The 17,580-nt window shown below is 44.3% G+C and overlaps 1 protein-coding gene across 3 annotated transcripts in view; it reads left to right on the top strand.

Moving 5' to 3' along the window:
• The window catches only part of LOC124798077 (GDP-mannose 4,6 dehydratase), a 77,809-nt gene extending 60,583 nt beyond the window's left edge, over positions 1-17,226 (top strand). For all 3 annotated transcript variants that reach the window (XM_047261333.1, XM_047261327.1, XM_047261320.1), the window contains one exon: positions 15,502-17,226. In XM_047261333.1, the coding sequence (XP_047117289.1) occupies positions 15,502-15,564 (63 nt within the window). In that variant the 3' untranslated portion in view covers positions 15,565-17,226. The remainder of the gene's footprint in view (positions 1-15,501) is intronic.
• Positions 17,227-17,580: the final 354 nt, after the last annotated feature.

Below are 17,580 nucleotides of genomic sequence, written 5' to 3'. Positions count from 1 at the left end.
ACACATCTTCTGGCTTTTTATTTGCATTTGGCAGGAGGGAGTATTTCCCTTTCAGCAGCGGGAAGGTATTTTTATTCCTGTCCTGAAACCGGTAAACGACGCATATATTTTAACTAACTACTAGCCAATCTCCCTAACGAATGGGCTGTGTAAGCTATTCGAACAAATGGTCAACTGCTGTCTTTGTTGGTGTCTTTAAGCCAGGTGGCATATATTATGATCACAAAGTGGCCTTCGGACTGTCTAGTCCACACCACAGATACCTGTCCCCCCCCCCCTTCCCCTCCGGGGTCCCACAGTCCTTTTGTGGGTATGTGTGTGGTGTGCACGGGGCCCTGAGCTATTGCAGTCTCCTTTCCTTTGTTTGAAGGCTGCGTTACCATCCCATCCCTGTTCCTCTTCCTCCCTCTCCTTGCTCCTTTGTCCCTGCCCCCACTTTTCCCTCTTAGTGGACTTCTTTATGTCCACCTGGCTATCCTCCTGGCTTTTTTTGGTTTGTGCTATTGTTTAGTTTGCTGTTTCCATCTCCTTTTCGGCATTTGTGGTCCCCTTGGGGTTTGACCTCCATTTCCAAAAATTTTCCGTTCAGTGTGAGCCATTTGCGGATGATCTCCCTACCCAGCTTCCATGGTGCAGGTTCCTCTACCCCTCCCCTCCCCTTCCCTTTGCACCCTGCCCCCCCCCCCCCCCCCCCCCCCTCCTGCTTGGTCACCAGCACGGTTGCCAGTCCGTATGGTGGGGCTGTTTAGTACCCACTTGGCTGAGCCCCCTAAAACCACAGGGATCACTCTGCTAGTACCTGAGCTGTTAACGCCTCATGTATGCCCAGGAGTCGATGCTCATTGTTTTGGGGCACCAGAAGTCCTGGCAATGGACGCTGTGCCAGACGGCCCTCGCTGTGACTGGGTGGTGCCCACGGGGCGAGCCCCTGATCATAGTGGGTGGTACTAGGGCGGATGCCTTGCACGTGAAGTGACAAAAGCTTTACCATCCTGGCCATTCTGTGGCCGTCTCTAAGAGTGGTAGCAGACGTGACACTCCTTCTGATCCTTCGGCTTTCCCTCCCTGGCCACCCCCTGGGAGGAGGGGTAAACTCGCCGGCTTAGGTTGAAATCTTTCCCTTGGTACCTGGTTTGTACCAGGACGGATGGCGGTAGTTTTCCCATGACTGAGCCTTTGTTTTTCGTGGAGACAATTGAAGATAAGTATGGCGAAGTTGAATCGATGAGTAAAATGCGGTCTGGTGCATTGCTCATCAAGACATCTTGTGCTGCCCAATCTGATGCCCTGCGTGCGTGTAACAATCTCAGTGACGTCCCAATCTCTGTCATGCCCCACCAATCTTTGAACTCAGTGCAGGGCATTATTTTCCACCGAGATCTTGTTCTGCATACTGACGAGGAGCTCCGTGCTATGTGCAGCGAGGCCCTCCAAACAATCGCATCGCTACAGGTGCCTTTATCCTGGCCTTCAAGGGGGATGTCCTCCCTGAGAAGGTCAAGGTGATGGTGTAGCGGTGTGATGTAAAACCTTATATTCCACCACCGATGAGATGTTTTAAATGCTTAAGGTTTGGACAAATGTCTTCCCGCTGCACCACTGATCCCTTCTGTGGCAACTGTGGGCACCCCTCCATGAGGGGAGTGCCTGTGCTCCCCCACCAATGTGTGTAAATTGTAATGGACAGCATTCTCCACACTCGCCTACATGCCCAGTGTTTGTGAAAGGCAGAAGAAGCCAAGAGTACAGAACCTTAGATCGGCTCACCTACACTTGTTGTTGTTGTTGTGGTCTTCAGTCCTGAGACTGGTTTGATGCAGCTCTCCATGCTACTCTATCCTGTGCAACTTCTTCATCTCCCAGTACCCACTGCAACCTACATCCTTCTGAATCTGCTTAGTGTATTGATCTCTTGGTCTCCCTCTACGATTTTTACCCTCCACGCTGCCCTCCAATGCTAAATTTGTGATCCCTTGATGCCTCAAAACATGTCCTACCAACCGATCCCTTCTTCTAGTCAAGTTGTGCCACAAACTTCCCTACTCCCCAATCCTATTCAATACCTCCTCATTAGTCACCTACACTGAGGCTCGTAAAAAATATGACCGGCTCCATCCCGTGTCTGTGACCTCTACTTTTGCTTCAATTATGTCCATTGCCCCTCCTACCCCCTCCTCTTCCCAGCCCCACCCCATTCACCCCATGCCTTCAGCCTCCTCCTCCTCCCCCGCTCTTCCCACCCCCCTCCCCCACCACCCTCTCCCACTCCCCCTCCCCCTCAGTACCCATACCCACCCCTTCTGGTGCTGCTCCCCCTCCTGCACCGGAGAAGTGCTCCCCTCGTTCGGCAGCCACCGGTACTGGAGCTCCCTCCCAGGACTCCTCTTCCCAGCACCCCCCTGAAAGACGATCTACTGCTCTACATCGGCAGTGTGATCCGTGGCTGGTGGGCGCCAAGATGCCTGGTGTAATTCCATGCCTGCCCTCGCTGAAGTCTGCCCTTCTCTTCCTTCCCAAGAGAAGAAGCAGAAACAAGGGCAAGGCCTCTGTGGTACCCCCTGAGGTGCGGCCTTCCTCTCCTACAGTCAATGAACCAATGGTGTCTGACCCCACCTATATGGATATTACCCCATCCTTATCGGTGACGGATAGTGACTCGGTGGCATGACTGACTCTGGTACAATCACTTCCACTTTGGACTCCGGCTTGAGAATCCTCCAGTGGAATTGTATTTGATATTTGCGTCACGTTCCGGAGTTGCAGCCTCTTCTTTCCTTCTACTCTGCCGCTTGTATTGCGCTCCAGGAGACCCATTTTGTCAATTCTTACTCACCGACCCTTCGTGGGTTCCACGCTTCCTGTCTGAACAGAATTGGCCCCTTGCGGGCTTCTGGTGGTGTTTGCACCATGGTCCGCAAGGATATTGTTAGTAAATGGGTTAACCTCCATACCACTCTGGAAGCCATTGCTTTCAATGTCCATCTGGCCACTCCAGTCACAGTCTGTAATCTTTACCTCCCACCTGACAAGCTGCCCACATCCCATGCCCTCACCACCCTTCTTCAACTAATCCCTTCCTGTTATTAGGGGCTTTAATGCTCAGAACCTTCTTTGGGGTAGTCATATGACTACTGCCCTGGGCAGGACAGTTGAAGCTGTTCTGGCAGGGCTTGACCTTTGTTTACTAAACACAGGTGCTCCCACACACTTTAGTGTGGCGCACGGCACTTTCTCAACCACTGACCTCTCCATCTGCAATCCGGCCTTCTTCCCTCCATTGAATGGGGTGTCCATGATGACTTATCGGACAGCGACCATTACCTGATTGTTTTGACCTTCCTTCAGTGTCTCTCGCTCCGTCACCTTCCCAGGTGGGCCCTATCTAAGGCTGATTGGGGTGCCTTCTCCGCTGCTCCCATTCCCCCTGTATAGCCACATGACAGTGTTGATAAATCTACTCAGACCTTGACTGCCTCCATCCTTTCAGCAGCTGTTTCAGCAATCCCTTCTTCTTCTTCTTCTTCTTCTTCTTCAGGTTGCCCCTGCCGGAAGATGGTCCCTTGGTGGACTCTGGAAATTGCTGCGGTCATAAAAGACTGCCACCGTGCTCTTCAACACTTCAGGCGGCACCCTTCTACTGCTCTTCTTCTGGTCTTTAAGCGACTCCGCGCCTGAACCCGCTACCTAATCAAATTTCAGAAACGGATTTGCTGGGAACGATATGTAGCTGCCATAGGACACCACACCCCCTCTTCACAAGTCAGGGCGAAACTCCGGCGAATTTTTGGCCACCGTCCTCCCACCGGGGTTGCAGGAATTTCTGTGAATGGTGTTGTCATTACCAATCTGGACTTTGTGCCAGAAAATCTTTCTCAACACTTTGCTCACGCTTCGGCATCGGCTCAGCATCCACCCACGTTTCTTCTCCTGAAAGAGTGTTTCTCGGTGCTCAGAACCATATAATGCCCCATTTAGCGAGTGGGAATTTGCCAGCACCCTCGCCCTTTGTCCTGACACAGCTCCTGGACTGGATCGGATACATAATCAAATGCTCCAACGCTTATTGGTGGCTGGCCACCATCATATATTGACCTTCTTCAACTGTCTGTGGGTTGAGGGTGTATTTCCTGCCCAGTGGCAGGAAAGCCTTGTTGTTCCGGTGTTGAAGCCATGGAAGCCGCCTCTTCAGTTGGATAGCTACCGTCCAATTAGACTTACTAACACCCTCTGCAAGCTCCTTGAACGCATGATGAGTCGGCGGCTGTTTTGGATCCTTGAATGCTGCGACCTTTTGTCATCGAATCAAAGTGGTTTTCGCTGTGGCCGCTCTATGATGGATAACTTGGTACACCTAGAGTCTGCTATCCGGTCGGCTTTTGCCCATCGGCAACATCTCCTTGCAGTCTTCTTTGATCTACATAAAGCCTGTGACACCACCTGGTGCCACCACATCCTCACGACCCTCCACGAATTGGGCCTTTGTGGTGCTCTGCTCGTTTTTATCTGTAATTTTCTTTCTTGTTGCTCTTTTCGGGTCCAGGTTGGCTCCTCCTACAGCTCTCCCCATTGGCAAGAAAATGGGGTTCCACAGGGTTCCGTGCTGAGTGTCCCTCTCTTTCTCATAGCCATTAATGGTCTAGTGACAGCTGTTGGGCCGACAGTGTCCCCTTCTTTGTATGCTGATGATTTTTGTATCTACCTCGCCTCCTCTGTAATGGGCGCTGCAGAATGTCGTCTACAGGAGGCAATCTGTCGGGCCCACTCATGGAGTCTCTCCCATGGCTTTCAGTTTTCAGCGTCAAGACTTGGGTCATGCATTTCTGCCATCGCTATACAGTCCATCCCTATCTGGAACTGTTCCTCGATGGCCAGCTCCTCGCGGTGGTGGTCACCCATCGCTTCTTGGGTCTGGTCTTTGATGCCCGGTTGACATGGCTCCCACATCTTTGCCGGCTGAAGAGGACTTGCTGGTCCCATCTCATTGTTCTGCGGTGTCTGTGCAATACCGCCTGGGGTGCAGACCACTATGTTCTCCTGCGATTGTATCAAGCGCAGGTCTAGTCTCGTTTCGACTATGGAAGTCCTGTCTGTGGTTCTGCATCACCTTCGACACTGCAGATACTAGACCCGATCCACCACTGAGGGGTGTGACTTGCGACTGGTGCCTTCTGGACTAGCCCCCTACTTAACTTTCTCGCAGGGGTTTGGATTCCGCCACTGTGAGTTTTGTGCCAGCAACAGCTGATATCTTATGCGCTCCGCATTCGCTGCAGCCCAAAGCACCCTAATTATGGTCTCCTTTATCCAGACACGGAGATCACCCTGCCACAGCGGCGGCCATGATGTGGGCTTACCATGGCTGTCTGCATTCAGTCGCTCTTTTCTGAGCTCCAGCAATTGCCTTTACCACCCCTCTTCCTCGCTCACACACACACCCCTCCATGGTGCGTCTCTCAGCCGCAACTCTGTCTTAATCTCTCAATCGATTCAAAGGATTCTGTCCCTCCGATGGCTCTTCGCCACCAGTTCTCCTGTCTCCTCAGTTCCTTTCAGGGTTCAGAAGTGATCTATACTGGTGGCTCCATGGTTGATGGCCGCACTGGTGTTGCTTACACCTATGTGCGATGCACAGAACTTTGCTCCTTGCCAGATGGCTGTAGTGCTTTTATTGCAGAATTGGTAGCCATCTTGCACGCACAGGACCATATCCGCTCCTGCTCAGGACTATCCTTCACTATCTGTAGTGACTCATTGAGCAGTTTGCACGCTATCGGCCAGTGCTTCCCTCGCCACCCGTTAGTCATCGCTATCCAGGCCTCCCTTTCTCTTCTCTCTCAACGTGGATGCTTGGTGGTTTTCATTTGGACCCCGGGCCATGTTGGGATTCATGGCAACGAACTTGCCAATTGACTGGCTAAATTAGCTACTAACAGGCCATCTCTTGCTATTGGCATTCCAGAGATAGACCTTCGCTCGGCATTACGTCATCAGGTTTTGGGCCTTCGGGATGCAGAATGGAGCACTCTTTCTTTGCCGAACGAGCTCAGGGCAATTAAAGGTATTACAACTCCATGGCAGTCCTCCTTACGGGTCTCTCGTAAGGCTTATGTTGTCCTCTGCTGGCTCCACATCGGCCATACTTTTTTGACCCACGGTTATCCCCTCCGTCGTGAGGATCCCCCTTGCTGTTGTGGATTGATGTTGACTGTGGCTCACATCTTATTGGACTGCCCCAACTTAGCCACCTTACGATGGACTTTTAGCTTTCCAGAATTGCTACTCCTGGTGTTGGCTGATGATGCCTCAGTGGCAGATCTCGTTTTACATTTTATTTGTGATGGGGGTTTTTATCGCTTTATTGAAGGGAGGGGCCTTCCACCTTATCGGCGAGTGGAGGGGATGGCAGGTGTTCATGCTGCCCCCCTTCACCCCGACTGGATTGGCTTTAACTGGGCTTGGTGGTTCACCCTGGCCTTCCCACTCCTTTCCTCTTGGGGTCTGTTATGTCCTGAGCATCTCTCGTTTCCTGTGCTTCTTCCTTCATGCCCCTATCATTAGTCACTTTCTTTCCCTCACCTCATCTTCTGTCCTTTTCCTTCCTTCCCTGTCAATAGTTATCATTTTATGGATGTTGTAGCTCCCTCTTTTAATGTGGGATTTTACCGGTTTTAGTTAATCTGAGGTCGGAGGGACTGATGACCGCGTAGTTTTTTCCAACCAACCAACCAACCAGATACCTGGTTTTTTTGGAACCTGCAGTGCACAATGCTTCTGTGCATCGCCAACACCTGATTGCTGTGTTCTTTGACCCACAGAAGGCATACAGTACACTGCACCAGTCGGGTTTCCAGTGCAGTTCACCCATTGTTATCCAGAGTTTCCATATCTCCCCAGTTTTTTCAGATCTGGATAGGTTCAGCTTTAAGCAACCATTATTTAAAGGAAACGGGAGTCCCTCAGCAATTGGTTCTGAGTGTAATGCTATTCACTATCGCCATCAGTGGTATCGTAAATGCAATGGGCCCCAAAGCCTCTCCATTACTGTATGTGGATGACCTTTGCCTGTACTACGCCTCTGCATCACTGCACACCACTGAATGCCTGCTTCAGGGAGCTGTCTGGAGAATCCGGGACTGGGCCCTGAATCACAGCTATCAATTTTCCCCTGCAAAATCAAGAGTTATGCATTTTTTGTTGACTGTGGACTGTGCACCTACACACAGAAATTTATCTAGATGACCAGTTACTTGAAGTTGTTGAAACTTTCAAGCTCTTAGATATTTTATTTGACCACAAACTATCTTGGCTGCTGCATATCTGCCAGCTCAAGGCAGCTAACTCGCATAAAGGAGCTGAATGCTCCCAGTTTTCTTAGTTACTCCTCATGTGACGCATACTGCACAGTTCTTCTGAGATTTTGTACAGCCCTGATTTTATCCCACTTGGACTATGGATGTGTAGACTATGAGTTGGCAGCACCATCCGTACTGAATCTGTTGGACTCTGTTCACAACCCTGGCATGCAGTTGGCAACTGGGGCTTTCCGTACGAGTCCTGTTGACAGCTCCTGATCAGTTAGATGACAGCAGCTTCTGGCAAGTTCTGCAGTCGCAATCTGTCAGATGCCTACCCACCCATGTCAATCAATTCTGTTTTACAACCAGCAGTTCAGACTGTTTGTGAATTGTCCAAAACTGGGATGACCAGCTGGGATCCGACTCTATATTCTACTGAAGGACCTCCAACAGCCTCTGTTAGCCTGTGTTCCTAGAGATCCCTCTTGACATCCCCTGTCCTGTGATACAGATGGACTTCTTTTGTGGCCCCAAGAGGGATGCTGGTCCTATACTTCTGACACTTGTTTCTTTCAATCTACCACAATTATTCTAATTTGGTACGCATGTACACAGATGGATCGAAAGTCAACGACGGGGTCAGTTATGTCTTTGCACATGCTAGGGGACATGAGAAGCACACTATGCTGGGTGCCTGCAATTTATACACTGTAGAGTTGGTTGCCATCTCTCAGGCTTTGCAGTATGTCAACTCTTAGACCATGACGAACTTTCTGACCTGTAGCGATTCAGTGAGTTGCTTAAAATCCATAACCCTGTGCTATCTTAAAAATCTTGTAGCTGCAAACATACAGGACCTACAGCTGAACTCTACAGCTCTGGAAAAACTGTGACCTGCATGTGGACAATGAGCCACATAGGCATTCCAGGTTAGAGAGACAATTACGGGAGGTCAACTTGACATTGGGATACCTGGCCCAGACTTAAAATTACAACTTTGGTGCATATTTTGAGGATCCGAGAATTGGAATGGCAGGCTACTATGGCCCATAACAAGTTGAGAGCAATTAAAGGGTCCACTAAAGTGTGACACACGTCTTTCCAGGTGTCTCCAAAAGATGCCATTGTGTTGTGCTGACTATGCATTGGCCACATGAGACTCTTCACTGCAGCTGTGATAGTCCACTGATGATAGCACATATTGTTGTTGAGTGTGCCCTGCTGGCCAATCCGCGGTACACTCTTGGCTTTCCTACCACACTACCTCAGATGCTTGCAGATGATGTGACAGCCATAACCAGTGTTGCATTTCCTGAGGAGAGTGGATTTTCTTTTACCTATACTACTCTTCTAATTCCAGAGTGGTTGTGGGGTGAGAGCCTCCCTCCCTCCACTCCCTCCCTCTCCTGTGGCATGTACCCACCAAGTGACCACAGATTACTTTCTTTCCCCCTTACTCTGTTGTGCCTTTAGCCCCGCCCCCCTCCCCTCCCCTTTATGCAAGATGCTGCCTGGGTTATCTCTTTTCTTTTACCTATTGTGGTACAACTACTGCCATGCCCTTTTAAACTGTTTGATTTGCTTATATAGTTTGAGCAGCCAAGTCACCCTTTCTTTCACTTTTGACATGTTTCTCTCATGATAACGAGGGACTGATGACCCACTAGTTTAGTCCTTTAAATAGACAATCATCATACAGTTGATGATAGATGGGGTCAGTCTTAGGAGTTGACTATAAATACGTTGTGGACATTAAAGTTTGCGATATCAACAGCTCCAATTGTTTGATCATGGGAAAATGTCAAGACTGTCCAGGCAAACAAGCTTTACTTGGCATGCTTGAAAAATCAGAAGACGACGATTTGATATGTGACAATATAGAATGGAAACGGTGACAATTACAAAGCCATGAGAAGTAGTTTTTGAAGTGCTGGTAGCTAACCTTGAAAACCTGAAATGCCTCATTATTTTGCCAAAGCTCAGGGTAAATTTCTGAAAGACAAAAAGCAAACCTTAGCAGGTGATGAATGCTTAATTCTTGCCGACTTTTCTGAAAACCATTCCTTTTATGTTCAAGATGAAGTACAGGGGCACTACTGGGTAGACAAACAGGCCACATTTCATCCATTTGTGTTCTGTTATAAAGATCAAGCTAAACTAGAGTGTCACAGATTTTTTGTCATAAGTGGCTACCTTGAATAGCTGTGCACACTTTTCAGCAGCAATTAACAAACTACATAAAACAGCACCATCCTTCCACAAACTGATGTACTCTTCTGATGGTGTTGCAAACCAATATAAAAAAAAAAAAAAAAAAAAAAAAAAAAAAATTATTCACATCTCCTTTCGAAGGAAGACCATGGACATAATGCAGAATGGCGCTTTGTTGCATCGTGCCATGGGGAGAATGGATGTGATAGCATTGGGAGTACAACAAAGTGAGCTGTCACAAAAGCTTATTTGCAGTGGACCTATGAGAATCACATCTTGACAACTCAAGAAATGTTCAAGAACAGGTGAAAGGGATTACCTATGTTGTTATAAAATGTGGGGAAAGGCAACAACTGTACATCAATGTCGTGGAGGAAAAATTCAACACTTATCTTTAGATTAAAGGAACCCAATGTGTTCATTGTTTTATACCTCAGTCACACAACTTGCTCAAGTGTAAGTTCATATCAGCATCCCTCGATAATGAACTTCTTAAATGTGAAAAACTTGTACCAATGACACTTCAAAATATAGACATAGTAGCTTGTAATTGTGGTGAACATTGCTGGATCACCAAAGTTGATAATATTGATTGTCAAAATCAAGATATGCATGTTACATTTTACCACCCACTGGGCAAGGATCTTGTTTAAAAAAAGTTGAAAAGGATCAAGTTCTGATACTTGTTAAAAATGTACTGAACAACGTAGTAAAATCAAATAAGGTGAGAACAAGGTAATATAACACGATGGCTCACTTTAAAAAGAGGTGCTCACAGATATCTTTAAATTATGTTGCTGATACACTTTATCCATTAGTCCAGATATTGCAGACATTAAGAAATGTATTTTTGACTCATATTTGTAATTTTTTTTGTAACTTCCCATTGAATCTCAAAGTTGAAACTTACACTAAAGTCTATTAATTTATACTGAAGTCTATTAAGTGCATAATTTTTGGATTTTTGTGTGGTCCCTTGACAAAGATATTGCAGGCCAAAGAATGAAAAAATTAAAAAAAATCTGTTTTTTAAAATAGTGTGTTTTTCAAGTATAAGCTTCTCATCATTGATAAGCTATAAAAAGTAACTATACTATGTAATGTGTTGTTGTTGTTGTTGTTGTTGTTGTTGTGGTGGTCTTCAGTCGTGAGACTGGTTTGATGTAGCTCTCCATGCCAATCTATCCTGTGCAAGCTCCTTCATCTCCCAGTACCTTCAGAATCTGCTTAGTGTATTCATCTCTTGGTCTCCCTCTACGATTTTTACCCTCCACGCTGCCCTCCAATGCTAAATTTGTGATCCCTTGATGCCTCAGGACATGTCCTACCAACCAATCCCTTCTTCTAGTCAAGTTGTGCCACAAACGTCTCTTCTCCCCAATCCTATTTAATACCTCCTCATTAGTTACGTGATCTACCCACCTAATCTTCAACATTCTTCTGTAGCACCACATTTAGAAAGCTTCTATTCTCTTCTTGTCCAAACTATTTATTGTCCATGTTTCACTTCCATACATGGCTACACTCCATACAAATACTTTCAGAAACGACTTCCCGACACTTAAATCTATACTCGATGTTAACAAATTTCTCTTCTTCAGAAACACTTTCTTTGCCATTGCCAGTCTACATTTTATATCCTCTCTACTTCGACCATCATCAGTTATTTTGCTCCCCAAATAGCAAAACTCCTTTACTACTTTAAGTGTCTCATTTCCTAATCTAATTCCCTCAGCATCACCCGACTTAATTCGACTACATTCCATTATCCTTGTTTTGCTTTTGTTGATGTTCATCTTATATCCTCCTTTCAAGACACTGTCCATTCCATTCAACTGCTCTTCCAAGTCCTTTGCTGTCTCTGACAGAATTACAATGTCATCGGCGAACCTCAAAGTTTTTATTTCTTCTTCCTGGATTGTAATACCTACTCCAAATTTTTCTTTTGTTTCCTTTACTGCTTGCTCAATATACAAATTGAATAACATGGGGGAGAGGCTACAACCCTGTGTCACTCCCTTCCCAACCACTGCTTCCCTTTCATGCCCCTCGACTCTTATAACTGCCATCTGGTTTCTGTACAAATTGTAAATAGCCTTTCGCTCCCTGTATTTTACCCCTGCCACCTTTAGAATTTGAAAGAGAGTATTACAGTCAACATTGTCAAAAGCTTTCTCTAAGTCTACAAATGCTAGAAATATAGGTTTGCCTTTCCTTAATCTTTCTTCTAAGATAAGTCGTAAGGTCAGTATTGCCTCACGTGTTCCAACATTTCTATGGAATCCAAACTGATCTTCCCCGAGGTCGGCTTCTACCAGTTTTTTCCATTCGTCTGTAAATAATTCGTGTTAGTATTTTGCAGCTGTGACTTATTAAACTGATAGTTCGGTAATTTTCACATCTGTCAACACCTGCTTTCTTTGGGATTGGAATTATTATATTCTTCTTGAAGTCTGAGGGTATTTTGCCTGTCTCATACATCTTGCTCACGAGATGGTAGAGTTTTGTCAGGACTGGCTCTCCCAAGGCCGTCAGTAGTTCTAATGGAATGCTGTCTACTCCCGGGGTTTTGTTTAGACTCAGGTCTTTCAGTGCTCTGTTAAACTCTTCACGCAGTATCGTATCTCCCATTTCATCTTCATCTACATCCTCTTCCATTTCCATAATATTGTCCTCAAGTACATCGCCCTTGTATAGACCCTCTATATACTCCTTCCACCTTTCTGCTTTCCCCTCTTTGCTTAGAACTGGGTTTTCGTCTAAGCTCTTGATATTCATACAAGTGGCTCTCTTTTCTCCAAAGGTCTCTTTAATTTTCCTGTAGGCTGTATCTATCTTACCCCTAGTGAGATAAACCTCCACATCCTTACATTTGTCCTCCAGCCATGCCTGCTTAGCCATTTTGCACTTCCTGTCGATCTCATTTTTGAGACGTTTGTGTTCCTTTTTGCCTGCTTCATTTACCGCATTTTTATATTTTCTCCTTTCATCAATTAAATTCAATATTTCTTCTGTTACCCAAGGGTTTCTACTAGCCCTCGTCTTTTTACCTGCTTGAATCTCTGCTGCCTTCACTACTTCATCCCTCAGAGCTACCCATTCGTCTTCTACTGTATTTCTTTCCCCCATTCCTGTCAATTGTTCCCTTATGCTCTCCCTGAAACTCTGTACAACCTCTGGTTTAGTCAGGTCCCATCTCCTTAAATTCCCACCTTTTTGCAATTTCTTCAGTTTTAATCTACAGTTCATAACCAATAGATTGTGGTCAGAGTCCACATCTGCCCCTGGAAATGTCCTACAATTTAAAACCTGGTTCCTAAATCTCTGTCTTACCATTATATAATCTATCTGATACCTTTTAGTATCTCCTGGATTCTTCCATGTATACAACCTTCTTTTATGATTCTTGAACCAAGTGTTAGCTATGATTAAGATATGCTCTGTGCAAAATTCTAACAGACGGCTTCCTCTTTCATTTCTTAGTCCCAATCCATATTCACCTACTATGTTTCCTTCTCTCCCTTTTCCTACTCTCGGATTCCAGTCACCCATGACTATTAAATTTTCGTCTGCCTTCACTACCTGAATAATTTCTTTTATCTCATCATACATTTCTTCAATTTCTTCGTCATCTTCAGAGCTAGTTTGCATATAAACTTGTACTACTGTAGTAGGCGTGGGCTTTGTGTCTATCTTGGCCACAATAATACGTTCACTATGCTGTTTGTAGTAGCTTACCTGCACTCCTATTTTTTTATTCATTATTAAACCTACTCCTGCATTACCCCTATTTGATTTTGTATTTATAACCCTGTATTCACCTGACCAGAAGTCTTGTTCCTCCTGCCACTGAACTTCACAAATTCCCACTATATCTAATTTTAACCTATCCATTTCCCTTTTTAAATTTTCTAACCTACCTGCCCGATTAAAGGATCTGACATTCCATGCTCCAATCCGTAGAATGCCAGTTTTCTTTCTCCTGATAACGATGTCCTCTTGAGTAGTCCGCGCCCGGAGATCTGAATGGGGGACTATTTTACCCAAGAGGACGCCATCATCATTTAACCATACAGTGAAGCTGCATGCCCTCGGGAAAAATTATGGCTGTAGTTTCCCCTTGTTTTCAGCTGTTCACAGTACCACAACAGCAAGGCTGTTTTGGTTGATGTTACAAGCCCAGATCAGTCAATCATACAGACTGTTGCCCCTGCAACTACTGAAAAGGCTGCTGCCCCTCTTCAGGAACCACACGTTTGTCTGGCCTCTCAACAGATACCCCTCCGTTGTGGTTGCACCTACGGTACGGCTATCTGTATCGTTGAGGCACGCAAGCCTCCCCACCAACGGCAAGGTCCATGGTTCATGGGGGGACTGTGTAGTGTAATAGCATGAAAAATATTAAGGCTGAGCAATTATTCCTTCTTTGGAAAAATACTATTCAAAAATTGAGTTTTTTTGATTTGGAACCAACAACATTGAGCCACTTAAAATGTATTAAGGAATACATTCAGATAGGTGATCATAGTTTTAATTTATAGTCCATTGTATGCTGAATGAACTGCTTCTTCTTTGAAAGTCTAGGGCAACCCATTTCCAAATAAGTCAAAAACCATAGATGCTTGTAAATTCAAAAGAATGCTTGTGGCCTGAAACAAAAACGGCCACTATTTCGAAATGATAACCAATAAAAATTCTTTAAAAATAGTTTCGAATCCACCAAACATAAAGGAATTCACCCAGCGAATATCAATTTTTTCCGAGATGGTCAAGCAACAAGTGCTGGACCACTTGGTACAGTTCGACGCATGTGTTTTGTTTTTAGACTTTCCCAAATTGTGCAGTTCCCAATATCATATGAAAAGCTACTATCTGCCAGCAACAGGATGCAGACAGGTGGCATCTGTCCCTAAAGTCAGCTCTCATGTACCACCATGAGAAATGGACGGAGGCCCTTCCCTTGGTCCTTTTAGTCTTTACGTGGCATACAAGCTAACATCAGAGCATCGTTAGCAGAAATGGTGTATTTAGAACTGCTACGGATTCTGGCACACTGTCTCGCACTTATACCAATGCCATCCCCAGCAGAACTGTCTCAGGTGGTGGAACAGCTCTGAGACTATGTAGTCAAGATCCAATGACTGCCTGTTCTTGCTAGGCGAACACCCTGTTTTCATCCTCAAAGCTTTGGACGACTGTATTCGTGTCATACTATGCACCGATCTCATCAGATCGTAACTCCAGCAATTGTACACCAGCCCCTTTCTGATAATATGGCTAGGAGGCCACACCATGGAGATCTTGTAGAATGGCAATGTTACAGGGGTCTCTTATTGAGTGAGTCAAACCAATGTGGATTGTGTACCGTCATACTTACCAGACATCACACCAATGCTTCAAACCTCACGACTCCAGGAGACAACTCTGATGTCCTCACTTGCAGTTACCACCCACTCCATCTGCAGCTATCATACACTCCATCAGCTAGCAAGCTATAACATCACCCAGCCAACATCTGCAGCAACATTGCAGCCAGCAGTCTGCACAAAAGCTGGCCGGCAAATTAAGTTTCAATTCCTGTACATTCAAGGTGCTCCACATTGTTGGGGAAAGGGGCTATGTGGGCATAACTGATGTTGCTTTTGGTACACAGTTCTCTCTCTTTGTTTCTTGGTGTGTAGGTATCCTTTATTGTTGACAAATGTGTATTTAGTGCCGTGAGAAGTAAAAGTAATTCTGTGCACTTAAATGCTGTGTACATTATTCTATGTGATGTATAGGTTTTATCCACTAGGACAAAATAAACCAATGTATTGACTTAGCTGTGTTGCTTTGCTGTATCCAGTTTCTTCTATACATAGTACAATGTGCTAAAAATGGTTGGATTGCTGCATAAACAAAGTTTCCTCGTTTTTAGGAAAATGTATGCCATACACAACTACATTTAAATATAAATCAGTGTCATTATGATTAATAAATGTATTTTGTTTTATAGGAACTTGTTAAGGATATGATGGAGGCAGACATAGAGCTGATGAAGAAAAATCCTGCTGCATAAATTTTGAATCAGCTCAACAGTTGTGCACCTTAAGTAATCTGCTTATGTCACTCACTTTTTTTGAAAGAAAAGTGAGAGCTTGTTTGTGTATATTTTGTAATACACATCTTCCAGCACCATTGGCCAAGACCAACAGTTCTGTATTTAATATTGATCATGGGAAAACATTTGAGTGCCATTTATTTTTACATTTAATGCAGACAATAGCATTACAAAGTTACATTTTGTCTTCCACTTCTCCTGATCCATAAATATTCCTTGGATTATATTGCTAGCACATACATTGTATATCTGTGTGATGCAGGAAAACACTCTTAACCACCATGTGTAAGTGGTGTGTTTTGTTCACTAAGTTAAAGGTGTCCTTGCACTAGGTGAACTGTCTTCATTGAACAATCAGAAATACCTACTATTCTGGACACCATCTTATGATCACACATTAAACAATTGACAACCTAAAATAATATCTCATGATTTTTTCATTTTGAAAATTACTTTTTCTATAAATTTTTCAGGTATTAAAATAGGACCTGTTCATTTAATCTTCATAATCATCATGTTCCTTTGAGATAATGCCAGTTCAGCCACATTAGGCTACATAGTTTTAAAATAATGAAAGAAGAAAGTTCTAAAACCTTGTAAACTTTGTTCCTCATTTGTGAAAATGGACTTTCGTGCACAGAAGGACAATAGAGAATTATAAATGTGAAAGGAAATTGTTTATGGTAGTTGTAATGATTCTGATTAGAATATAATGGTAATGGTTTTGGTTACAAAACCAGTTTCAGTACCCATTCCCCTTGGTTACTTACTCACACAGAATTCTGATATATATCCACATATAACTTGGCTGAACTCAAAAATTCATTAATTAATATTCATAGGTTTCATAAGCAGGTGGTCAGGTAACTGCTACTGAAGTTTATGATCATTTGGAAGAGTGATTTCCTTATGGGACTTAGATATAATGACTGGTGTGTACAAGGCAATGTAACCATTTGTACCTAGGCCTGACATTCCTGCTTGTTATTGAATGTGAATATGCTTAAGGTATTCTGACTAGAAGCTGTTTTTTTCCTGAACTGTTTTAGAAATTTCTTGTTTTTCTTACTTCACTATCAGATTATTGACTTGTATGCCACACACATTGGAAAATAATTACCATGGATTTGTGGGTTCACGTTCGGGGAAGGCCTGGGTTTCTTCATTTACAAGTTGACATCTTCTGCAGGAGCTGTGAAAGTAAAATTTTTTGCAAGCGGTATTTTTACATTATGTTAATGCCAATTTTAATATTAATTTGTATATTTGTCAGACTCTCTCTCTCTCTCTCTCTCTCTCTCTCTCTCTCTCTCTCTCTCTCTCTCTCTCTCTCTCTCTCTCTCTTGCTGTCTCTGTCTTTTTAGTAAATAATGACCAGCATTGAATGCCTGTTATTTTTTCTCATGTGATAAATCTTTTCCATCCTTTTTTTTTTTTTTTCTTTTACATTGGCATCTTGCACTGTTTGTTCAATAATGATATCCTGACAAGAAAAATTTCTGTGTTGTATTTTGATAGATGTTAGCAAAACATACATATGTGAAGTTTGTGGTCAGTATTAACAGAGTGCATATGGTAATACCATATACTGAGTTGATGTACGATATGTGTTTGTCAGATCATTCCACAATAAATATGTTGTAGATCAATAATTATCTTTGTGACTAGTATCTCTTTCATTTGGAGTTTTGAGTCAGTTCACTTTTTATGCCGCACCATGTCACATCACATCACATGATGCCAAATGGGGATGTGTTCACATGGAACACAATGTCAACATGATTACATTGCTCATTGCAGTTGTGGCGACTACCGACCAAGTCACATATAACATCTTTGTCTTTCAAGCTCTTTGTGAGCAGTCTGTGGTTGCACGCGATACACTAAACGCGTGTGTACCAGAATCAACAAAATGTGTAAAATAGTGTGTATTACAAGTTGTACAGTGTACATCATTGGATCCAGCAATCCTGC

Source organism: Schistocerca piceifrons, chromosome 1 (genome assembly GCF_021461385.2).
Source record: "Schistocerca piceifrons isolate TAMUIC-IGC-003096 chromosome 1, iqSchPice1.1, whole genome shotgun sequence".
Taxonomy (NCBI): Eukaryota; Metazoa; Arthropoda; class Insecta; order Orthoptera; family Acrididae; genus Schistocerca; species Schistocerca piceifrons.
Note: the sequence above shows the minus strand (reverse complement) of the source record. Positions and strands in the feature narration are given on the sequence as shown.